General features: G+C 42.3%; 1 protein-coding gene across 1 annotated transcript in view; it reads right to left on the bottom strand.

Annotated features, from left to right (window-relative positions):
• Window positions 1-11,081, bottom strand: part of LOC141258187 (calcium homeostasis modulator protein 6-like) — a 43,384-nt gene extending 32,303 nt beyond the window's left edge. Inside the window, exon 1 of the mRNA XM_073673185.1 lies at window positions 10,454-11,081. Coding sequence (XP_073529286.1) covers window positions 10,454-11,011 — 558 coding nt within the window. The 5' untranslated portion in view covers window positions 11,012-11,081. The remainder of the gene's footprint in view (window positions 1-10,453) is intronic.
• Window positions 11,082-12,105: the final 1,024 nt, after the last annotated feature.

Below are 12,105 nucleotides of genomic sequence, written 5' to 3'. Positions count from 1 at the left end.
TTCTTCAATATAACTTGCGTTTATTTGTGGGGAAAAAATGGAAATTTGTCGTAAATTTAGAAAATTTTGCAATTTTTAAACTTTTAGTTTTTATGCCCTTAAATCAGAGAGATATGTCACACAAAATAGTTAATAAGTTACATTTCCCACATGTCTACTTTACATCAGCACAGTTTTTGAAACATAAATTTTTTTTGTTTGGAAGTTATAAGGGTTAAAATTTGACAAGCGATTTCTCATTTTTCCACCAAAATTTACTGTCATCATGACGACATCGGTCCACCATGAGAACAATTGGACCCCGCGATGATGTAGTTGGGGCACCAATCAGAGGGGGCTCCCTCCCTCTGCCTGCCTTCTAAATGCTGTGATCACTAGTGTGCAAAATCGCCAGGACGTATCCATATGTCCAAGGTCAGTAAGTACCTACCGATCTGGATGTTGTGAAGAAAAAACGGAGTGTGGTGGTCATGGGGGATTCCCTGTTAAGAGGAACAGAGGCCGCTATCTGCAGACCAGACATAACCTCAAGAGAAATGTGCTGTCTTCCAGGAGCAAAAATTAAAGATGTGTCTGACAGGATATCAAGACTCTTCAGACCTACAGATCACTACCCATTCCTGCTAATACATGTGGGGACAAATGACACCGCAAGAAAGGACCTGGAAACCATCTGCAGTGACTTTGAAGACTTAGGCAAGAAAGTGAAAGAATTGGGAGCGCAGGTGGTCTTCTCATCCATCCTCCCAGTGGATGGCCATGGAACAATGAGGTGGAATAAGATTCTACAGGTGAACAACTGGCTACGTCGATGGTGCCGTCAACAAGGATTTGGACTTCTGGATCACGGAATGAATTACCTATACGATGGACTACTTGCTAGAGATGGGGTGCACCTTACGAAGACTGGAAAACATGTATTTGGAAGTCGCCTTGCTACACTCATCAGAAGAGCTTTAAACTAGAACAATGTGGGAAGGGAAGCAAAAGGCCAGAAAAAGCCATACAGCTGACAAATACTATTGAGATCTCTGCTACTGGAAGTGGAAAAGAAGAACAAAGACAAAAAAATCTAAATAATAAAAATATGGGAGGAAGAGAAACCAATCACAAACTAAAATGTTTTTATACAAATGCACAAAGCATGGGCAACAAACAAGGAGAATTGGAACTACTAATGCAGGAAAAGGAATATGATGTCATTGGAATCACTGAAACTTGGTGGGACGATACACATGATTGGAATAAAAGGCTAAAAGGATACAACTTATTTGCAAGAAACAGACTTGATAAACGAGGAGGAGGTGTTGCATTGTATGTTAGAAAAGCGTATATCTGCACAGAGATTGAAGCTTCAGAGACTGGGAGTTCTGTGGAAACTGTTTGGGTAAGAATACAAGGAGAGAACAACGGAAAGGACACCATTGTAGGCATTTACTACAGGCCACCTGGGCAAGCTGAAGATATGGATGAACTCTTTATGTATCAAATGACCAAGTTCTCCAAAAAATATGACGTAGTGGTCATGGGAGATTTCAACTATCCAGACATTTGTTGGGAATCTCTCTCAAGTAAAACTAACAGGTCAAGCAAATTCTTATCCTCTCTTGCTGACAACTTTATCTTCCAAAAGGTAGGGGAGAAAACAAGGGGATCTGCTACTTTGGATCTAATCCTTATAAACAGGGAGGAAATGGTTGAGGAGGTAAAGGTGGCTGGGACCCTAGGAGGCAGCGATCATGCTATTATAGAATTTTGGATAACTAGAGGAGGAAGACATGTGAAGACTCAAACTTCAAGGTTAGATTTTAGAAAGGCAGATTTTAAGAGACTCAGAAAGAGAATAGGAGGGATCCAATGGCTGGATGTCCTTAAGGACAAAAATGTCCAGGAAGGATGGGAAATTTTTAAAAATGAGATTCTCAAAGCACAATCGTTAACAATCCCGAAAAGTAGGAAGAATGGGAAGCATTTAAGGAAACCAGGATGGATGAACACAGAACTTAAACACATGCTAAAAAGAAAGAAAGAAATGTTTATTAAATGGAAAGAGGGAGGCATATCTAAAGAAGATTATAATGCAGTCTGCAGATCCTGCAGGGCACGTATCAGGTTAGCTAAAGCTGACAATGAATTAAGGCTTGCAAGAGATGTCAAAAGCAATAAAAAAGGATTTTGGGGGTATGTCAAAAGTAAAAGAAAAGTCAAAGATGCTATAGGATTTTTACAGGATGAAAATGGAGAAATGGTAAGAGAGGATGTTGAGAAGGCCGAACTTTTTAATTCCTATTTTGCATCTGTTTTCTCTCAGAAAGAAAATGTAACATCAACTGATCTTCACTGTCCTTTTAAAGGAATAGAGGAATCCAAGTTATCAGTAAACAGAAAGATTGTGAGGGAATATTTAGCTAACATAAATGAGTTCAAGTCTCCAGGTCCAGATCAATTACACCCCAGAGTACTGAAGGAGATTGTAGAAGAAATTTTAGAACCACTCTCCATAATCTTTGAAAATTCTTGGAGAACAGGAGAAGTCCCAGAAGACTGGAGAAGAGCAAATGTTGTTCCTATCTTCAAAAAGGGGAAGAAGGTGGACCCAGGGAACTATAGGCCGGTGAGTCTGACTTCTATACCAGGAAAGATCTTTGAACAAATTATTAAACAACATGTATGTAAGTACATGGATAAGAATGAAGTGATTAACCAGAGTCAGCATGGGTTTGTAACTAACAAGTCATGTCAGACTAACTTAATTTCCTTCTATGACAGAATCACTGACTGGGTGGATCAGGGAAATGCTGTAGATATAGTATATCTTGACTTCAGCAAAGCATTTGACAAAGTATCTCACATCATCCTTATTGAAAAAATGACCAAGTATGCAATGGACCAGGCAACTGTTAGGTGGATTCATAACTGGCTTAGTGATCGGACTCAAAGGGTGGTTGTAAATGGCTTTACATCCAGCTGGATGAATGTCTCAAGTGGGGTACCACAGGGCTCCGTCCTGGGACCTGTATTGTTCAACATCTTTATCAATGATTTAGATGAAGGAATTGAGGGTAAACTGATTAAATTTGCTGATGACACAAAACTAGGAGGGATAGCTAATACTAGAGAAGAGAGAGAGAGGATTCAAAAAGACCTAAATAAACTGGAGCAGTGGGCAGCAACCAACAGAATGGTTTTTAACAGGGAAAAATGCAAAGTACTACATCTGGGCAATAAAAATGAAAAAAGTATATACAGAATGGGAGGAATAGAGCTAAGCAACAGTACATGTGAAAAAGACTTAGGTATACTAATAGATCATAGACTGAACATGAGTCAACAGTGTGATGCAGCAGCAAAAAAGGCAAATACAATTCTGGGATGTATTAACAGAAGCATACAGTCTAGATCACGTGAAGTCATTATCGGTCTTTACTCCTCTTTGGTCAGACCTCATCTGGAATACTGTGTACAGTTTTGGGCACCACATTTTAAAAAAGACATAGACAAACTGGAGCAAGTTCAGAGAAGAGCGACCAGAATGGTGACTGGTCTGCAAACCATGTCCTATGAGGAACGGTTGCAGGATTTGGGAATGTTTAGCTTGCAAAAAAGAAGACTGAGAGGAGACTTAATAGCTGTCTACAAATATGTCAAGGGCTGTCACATTGTAGAAGGATCATCTTTATTCTCATTTGCACAAGGAAAGACTAGAAGCAATGGGATGAAACTAAATGGGAGGAGACACAGATTAGATATTAGAAAAAACTTTTTGACAGTTAGGGTGATTAATGAGTGGAACAGGCTGCCACGAGAGGTGGTGAGTTCCCCTTCAATGGACGTCTTCAAACAGAGGCTGGACAGACATCTGTCTGAGATGATCTAGTGAATCCTGCTTTGAGCAGGGGGTTGGACCAGATGACCCAGGAGGTCCCTTCCAACTCTACCATTCTATGATTCTATGATTCTATGTATGTGTGGCGCCCCTGAGGGTTCGGCCGCCACAGGAATGCTGCACTTCTTTAATGGAGTGTGGTGTTCCTCCTCTGAGGTAAGTCCGGTGCGATGGTAGTTACCTAGCTTTTTGCATCCAACACCACATTTCCACCAGAGGGAGCTAGTATGCACTAGGTGCTGCTCCCCTGGTTACAGGGAGACTGGGGAACACAAAGTGGTAGGAACCAGTTAGTGGGTGTGGGTGGAGGAACAGTTAGATAGTTACACTTCTAATTTCATATTTAATAGTATGCCATCTTTGATCTTGGTTCTTGTTTGGTCTTTCTGCTGGTTCAAAGCTGGTCCTGTGTGGACCTGTCTTTCTTAGTGGTCGTACTGTGCTGTCATGAACTGTGTGTGATGTGACTTCCCTCCGGGAGCGCAGATCCTGTGTGGGCCTGCTCCGGTATGGGACACAGCCCTCGTACCCCGATCTATGGGACGAGAGGGAGGTTGCAGACGAGGAATGTCTCAACCCGACCAAGGACCAGGATCAAGAAGGCCCGGGAGCTTTAGAGTGTGGCTCCCTAGCAAATGGGTCCCAGGGAGGATGCAGACGGAGCGGAGCACGCCACCTGTCCTCTTCTACCTGATCTATTCAGAGGGATTCCGGCTGCAAGAGGGGTACCGGCCCCCGACACCCGACCTCGTACTCTACGTCCAGGACGGGAAAGCCCGGTTAGGCCCTTAGGATCCCGCCGGGCTTCGGATGGAGAGGAATTGCCACCCGAGCCGTACACCTGAGAGGAGTTCAGAGGGAGACCCGGCCTATCTACACACGCACAGACGGGAAGGGGTAAAGTCTGTAGTGCAGGAACACTCTGGTGTAGGGATGCTACCTCATACTGGACTTCCTCGGAGGTAGTCGGACCCCCGTCCCTGGTGGCCGCAGGACTCCGCGAGGAGCAGGGAGAAGCCTTGCGCTGCTTATGAGAACTGTGAGTAAAGCCTTGGAAATTCATCCCTATGACCTCCGGACTGTTCATTACGCGCCATACCACGCGACGCGGTGCCCGCACTCCCCGCACTACTAACCCCCCCTCTATCCTGCCTTGCCTGCCCTGAGGCCGCGCTCCGCCTGTGGGGAGCAGCGAGAACTTTAGCCGCCATGACATCGTGCCTCAGCGGACTGTAGCGGCGCTGGTGGTGCATCACCAGACACCACAGGTGGCGTAGTCGACAATTACCACTCAACCCGGAAAGCCCTTACATCCTTTTCAATGTGACGGCCCTGGGCACGGAACGGGTCGAGGCCACGACTGCATCCCCTCAACATCTGACCCGGCTCCGAGTATCCCCCATCTTCCCAGGGCAGGGCTTGCGAGCGTCACATATGGATATGTCCAAGGTCATGAAGGGCTTAAAACCAGCGCTACCACTAATTAGGTGTATACAGGTGCACACACTAACGCACTGTCTGCAGGCAGACAGTGCGTTTGTATGTGCGTTTATAATTCATGTGTACATTTCTTGACACAAAAAGAACGCTGTTCTTGCCAATGTGATAACAACTCTATTTACCCTTTACCTATAGACTTTCCATTAGGTGGTTTAAGGTCATGATTCACAGTAACGTGCATGCATTCATATTCATTGTATATGGTATTTTATAATGCTTTGTTATATTCTACAACTAAGGGCAGCTTAGCCATAACCTTTTTGATTTATCAGTCCACATAGATGCAGTACTCTTCAGATTTTGTGTTATACTGAGGCTGATGAAGAGACCTGATAGTCTGGAAAGCTTGCTATTTCTTACAATCTTTTCAGTTAACCAATAAAAGGTATCAACCACTGACAACGCTCAAATTTTAATATTTTTCTGTCCACATAGCCGTATGAGGGCTTGTTTTTTCCGGGACAAGTTGTACTTTGGAATGACCCTATTAATTTTACCACCTAGTGCACTAGAAAATGGGATAAAAATAACAAGTGTTGTGAAATTGTGGGGAAAAAAAAGAAAAAGAATTCCGGCATTGTTTTTTGAGAATTATTTTTACAGGGTACATTGTGTAGTAAAAATTACCTGGCAAAATGATTCTCCTTGTCACTATGACTACTGTGATACCAAACTTGTCCATTTTTTTGTATTATTATTTTTTTATTGCTAAAAAAAATAGGAAATTTATCAGAAAAAATGTTTTTAATGTGTCGCCATTTTCTGAGACTTGTAATATTTTCATTATTCTGTTGATGGAGCAGGGTGAGAGCTTATTTTTTGTGGGGCGAGCCCAAGGGTTATTTTATACCGTGTTGGGATAGATATGAGATTTTGATGGCTTCTTACAGCATTTTTTGAGGCATTGTGGCAACCCAAAGAACAAAATTTTGATGTTTTAAATTTTTTTATGTTTACGATGTTTACCGAACTGATTAGTTATTTTTTATATTTTGATCAAACTTTTATGGATGCGGTGATATCACATGTGTATTTTTTTATATTTTTGATATGGGAAAAGCAAGGCGATATGAATTTGTGTTTTTTCATACTTTTTAAAACTTATTTTTTACTTTATTTGATAGTATCCTTAGAGGACTTTAACCTGTGATTGTCTGATTGCTGGTACTGTACTGGTAATACCACAGTATTGCTACTTATAGTAAAAATCATAATCTATCTTTAATGCCAGCCACATGCTGGGTTTCAATGGAGCTCCATTATGGCAGGCACGTTGTTGAAGACCTCAGCTGTCATAGTAACATATCAACACCTCATATTCATTATTGTAGAGCTGTTGATGGGTGTATAGAATGAGAGTGCCATTTAACAGATTAATAGTGGCTCTGCTCCACCCACAGCCATTAGAGAGAATCTGGCTGCTACACACTACCATAATCTACTTGCTATGATGCAGGCTCAGTCTGTGAGCCCGTTCCATACACTCGCTCCCAACTTGTGCTGTACATGTATGGTGGATGTCGGGAAGGAGATCTGTCAAAAAAAATCACACTACACACTGCATACTATATTAAATAGCTCTCTTAGACCTGAGAATGCTATTGTATTTAAAACCCCCCAAAAATTGAAAACGCACTTTAGAATGGCTGTTTAATTCTGAAATAAAAGTGAACCGTTTTTGAGTAAAATGTTGATTTTAATATTAGACAGTGAACCTTAACCCCTTTACAGCCTGTGCTGTATTTGTACGCACAAGGCTGTAACCCCCGGTTCATTGAGGGCTCCGGCGCTGAGCCCACACTGAACCGGGCACATGTCAGCTGATTATTACAGCTGACATGTGCCCGCAACAGCCGCGGGTGGTATCGCGATCCACCCGCGGCTGTTAACATGTTAAATGCCGCTGTCAATCTCTGACAGAGCCATTTAACTTGCGCAAACCGGATGCGCGTCACTTACCCCGCCCATCGGCGACCCTGTCACATGATCGCGCGTCACCGATGTGTTGGCATGGCAACCCTGAGTCTGCAGCAGACTCCAGTGGTTGTCATGAGCTGGTCGCTATGAGCGCCACCTAGTGGTCGGCGCTCATAGCACAGGACCATTTCTGGGGCATAGAGGTGATCTGCTGATCATCTCTATGTAGCAGAGGCGATCAGACAAGTGCTGCTTCTAGTCTCCTATAGAAGCATGCAAAAAGTGAAAAAAAAATGTTTTTAAAAATATTAAAAAATTTTAAAAAATATAAAAGTTTAAATCACCCCCCTTTTGCCCCATTCAAAATAAAATAATAAAAAAAAAAAAACATATACACATATTTGGTATCGCCGCGTTCAGAATCGCCCGATCAATATAAAAAAAATAATAATCAGAACGGTAAACGTCGTAACGAGAAAAAATTCTAAACACCAGAATTACGTTTTTTGGTCGCCGCAACATTGCAATAAAATGCAAAACATCGGATCTACCCCAAAAGGGTATCAATAAAATCTTCAGCTCGGCGTGCAAAAAATAAGCCCTCACCCAGCCCCAGAACTTGAAAAATGGAGACGCTACAGGTCTTAGAAAATGGTGCCATTTTTTTTCTTTTTTTTTTTTTTAGCAAATTTGGGATTTTTTTTTCACCACTTAAATAAAAAAGAAGCTATACATGTTTGGTGTCTACGAACTCGTAATGACCTGGAGAATAATAATGTCAGGTCAGTTTTAGCATTCAGTGAACGTGGTAAAAAAAAAAAAAAAAAACATCTGTGGTATTGCACTTTTTTTGCAATTTCACCGCACTTGGATTTTTTTTCCCATTTTCCTGTACACGATATGGTAAAACTAGTAATGGCGTTGAAAAGTACAACTCATTCTGAAAAAAATAAGCCCTCACACGGCCATATTGACCAAAAAATAAAAACGCTATGGCTCTGGGAACAAGGGGAGCAAAAAACGAAAGTGCAAAAACGGAAAATCCCAGGGTTGCGAAAGGGTTAAAAAAACATTGTACAGCCATTCTGAATTGGAATTTTAAAGTAAGGAAACTAGTCTTATCATCTTATCAGGTCCAAGAGATTTATTTAGTAAATTATGCTATTTGTATTGTGAAATCTGGTAACATATCCACTTAAGGCTATGAGCCCACGATGCAGAAATGCTCAGGATTTTTTCTCCCTGGCAGAAAAAAACGCATGTGGATTGTACATGCGGATTGTACATGCGGATTGTACATGCATTTTTCCTGCCAGGGACATGCGGATGTGAAGCGTTCTTCACTTGCATTTCTGCATGCAGGTTGTCAAGCGCTTTCCAAGCGATTTTAGCATCACTTGGAAAGTGCTTGTCAACTTGGTCACACTATATAAATCCATGCAAACGGCATGGATTTATATAGTGTGACCGAAAGAATGGTAAAAAATAAAATAATAAATATATACTTACCCTCTGATGGCCCCTGGTGTCTTGCTTCCCTCCATTCTCCCTTGCCGATAGCGGTACACTGAAGGACCTGCCGACGTCAGCATCACTTTACCCGTCACATGACTATGACGTCAGCGCAGATCCTTCAGTCCATTGCGAACTGCCAGCATGCGAGGAGGAGTGCACCGCGGGCCGTCAGAAGGTAAGTATAATATTTATTTTTTATTTTATTCTTTTTTTTTACAGGTTCTATGGTACCCAGGTCCGGAGGAGAGTCTCTTCTCTTGACCTGGGTACCATCTGCACATTGGAACGCATGGAATGCGCATCTACATATACAGTGATGAGTAATCCATGCGATCTAATGCAAGTCAATGGCGGCAAAAACGCAGCGCTTCCGCAAAATAATTGGTAGTGCTGCGTTTTTTTCCGCAATGATAATCCGCAGCGGAAATTTCCGCAGCATGTGCACAGCACATGCGGATTATCATTGGGGAACATGGCAGGCCTTCTACCATGTGTTTTTTAAGCGTTTCGGCAGTGGTTTTGCCGCTGCGGAAACGCTTAAAAAACGCATCGTGGGCACATAGCCTGAAGGGGTAATTTGTGACTTTTGGGGGTTTTGCTTCCTATGTTACTATATAACTTGCTGGCTTCCTGTGAAACAGCAGTTCCTTCTTTTCCACTCTGCTCTGTAGACAGGGCGTCACTGCTGATGCCATGATGATTGACAGCCGTCTCTGCTGTCTAGCTGTGTGTATCCGGCTGTGAGTAAGCATGATATCGGCAGTGACACCCCATTGACAGAGGAGAGTGGAAGAGAAATTGTGGCTTTATTGACCTGACATTAAATGAAGCAGGGGAATCGCCGCCTGAGCCGGGAAAGATTGTCGCAGGGCAGAACATGCAAGTAGTTGACAACTACCTGCTGATAAATTCCTGGTCCCATAGCAAAAAGAAAAAGAAAAGTCCTGGATAATCCCTTTAACTGTAAATATCTAACATCATAATTTCAAGTTCTCATTAAGTCAAGTTTCAATTCTTTGAATGCTGTGCACATACAGTACCATATCTGTCTCAGAATTGCATGTAATATATTTTAAACGTAATGTTCACATGAGGCATGGTATATTCAGAAATCGAAAATCCGTTTCATGCATCTGTATGGACTGTTTTTTGTTTTTTTTTACAGCTTGCCATTCATTTCTGTGAACCATATTTGCAGTTGCAGAATTATCTTTAGCATAAAGAAGAATAAGGAGTCCTGGAAGTGATCATATGGCCCCCACAGAGTCCTGATCTCAACATCATCACATTATTGGGATTACATGAAGAGACAGAAGGATTTGCACAAGCCTAAATCCACAGAAGATCTGTGGTTAGTTCTCCAAGATGTTTGAAACAACCTCCCTGCCTTCAAAAGCGGTATAAGTGTACCTAGAAGAATTGATGCTGTTTTGAAGACAAAGGGCGGTCACACCAAATATTGATTTGATTTAGATTTCTCTATTGTTCATTCAATTTGCATTTTGCTAATAGATAAAATACCTATTAAAACTTCTATTTTTAAAAGCATTCATATTTTGCAACATTTTTTCTACACCTGCCTAAATGTTTTGCACAGTATTCAACACACATGACAAAATATATAAAGGAACTCACCTGTGACTCAGCACGTATGTTTCCCAGTATATTTTCCAACTCGACTTTGGACAGATTCAGTTTAACAGATGATGCACATGGTATCAATAGTAATTCTTTAATACACACATCATTGCTTCCACAAAATCTTCCTTTAAGATAGTCCAAAGGAAGCCCCGAGACAATGCATTCATAAAAATTGACCTTTAGAAGAGCTAGAGCAATCCAAGTCAATGGAGGCAATGATGACAAAAATGTCACTTGTAAAAATATGTAAAAGCAGATGAGCCTTTTTCCACACCAATAACGTAATCCTCTGTCAAATGCCTGTGTGCTACAGCAACCAGTGACTTGTTTCCATAATGGAATATTGAGCATAAAGCCAAGAAGAAACAAAAGCAATGCTGGTACAAGAAGGAAAACCAAACCATATGTATGGCTCCAACTGTTGCATGGACATTTGTAAACTATGGAAGAGAAAAGATTTTCACCTACTGCTGCCACCAAGGACAAAGCACCGTAGCCAAGAACCGTCTGGTATTTCACAGCTAGAGCGTACAGAGGTTTGAAATTCTCCATTATTTCTCACTTTATCCAATACTTTTGTCTAAAGTGAAATTGTTAACTTCTAGTTTCAATTTGACTTCACTTTTTTTTTTTGCAGAAGAGGAAGTAGAATGTGGTAAAATAAAGGAACAAAAACTTTGTGTAGCTAACAAAAGTTTCCTGCAAACTAATCTTCAAAATACAAAACATTTCTCAAGCAAAAGTTAAACACATTAGGAATACTGAAAGTGAAAATTTCAAGAAGCAGCATCTGGTTACACCCATTTTACACAGCAAAGGCATTATATCACAGCTTTGTATATTAAAGGGGTAACTCATCAGCTATTAGAAAATCCTTTTGTCTATGTAATGGGTTATTTCCAAAAAATAATTTTCTGATCGCTGGGATCTTAGGCAGTGAAGCTGACTGTTGGGATCCTAGGTAATCAAGTGACGCGCCCCCAGGGCCGTGTGGTACTCGGCCTCTGGATGCCGGTGGGGGATATCACGGTGGCTGGCCCGGTCCGTGGCCAAGGGCGATCACCCAAAAGGGGAATTCTTTATAGGGGATTTGTAAAGTGTTCGTGATGCCACCTGTGGAATGCGGCTAAAGGGAGCCGCCGTTGCGGAGCAGTCCTCTGAGACAGATGTTAGGGCAGCTTGTGATGGAACGGCTCCCCACAGGTGGAGCGGGCCTCAGGGCAGCATGGGGTAATGGATGGTGGTACAGGTGAGAGACGGCCAGGACGGGTCAGGGAGAAATGACAGACACTCACACAGGGGTGCGCTTCGGTACCTTTACTGGTGTAGTTGCAGGTATGGTCCAGGGTACTCAGTAGGCAGGGTGCACTTCTGGACTCTCCCCAGTGAGCGGGTATAGGGCCTCCTGATCTGTTGCTTCCAATTGTTAAGCTTCTGACCTGCCTGGAGCTAGGCCTGGCTTAATTGCTGTCTCTCTCTCTCTTGCACCTGCTGACCTGGTGATAGGGCCTTCTCTTGGAGATCACTCTCCCTGGACGCTGGGGCCTCCGTGACTCCTTGCCCTGGTACTTTAGTCAGCGTTGGTTGACCTGGGACTTGTAGTCCTCCAGGTATCCGGTGGTCCCTACTGGGTGTAAAGGGTCCCT

Source organism: Phyllobates terribilis, unplaced genomic scaffold (genome assembly GCF_046119375.1).
Source record: "Phyllobates terribilis strain yellow unplaced genomic scaffold, ASM4611937v1 Scaffold_3__8_contigs__length_932513732, whole genome shotgun sequence".
Taxonomy (NCBI): Eukaryota; Metazoa; Chordata; class Amphibia; order Anura; family Dendrobatidae; genus Phyllobates; species Phyllobates terribilis.
This window is presented reverse-complemented; position numbering and strand designations above follow the sequence as displayed.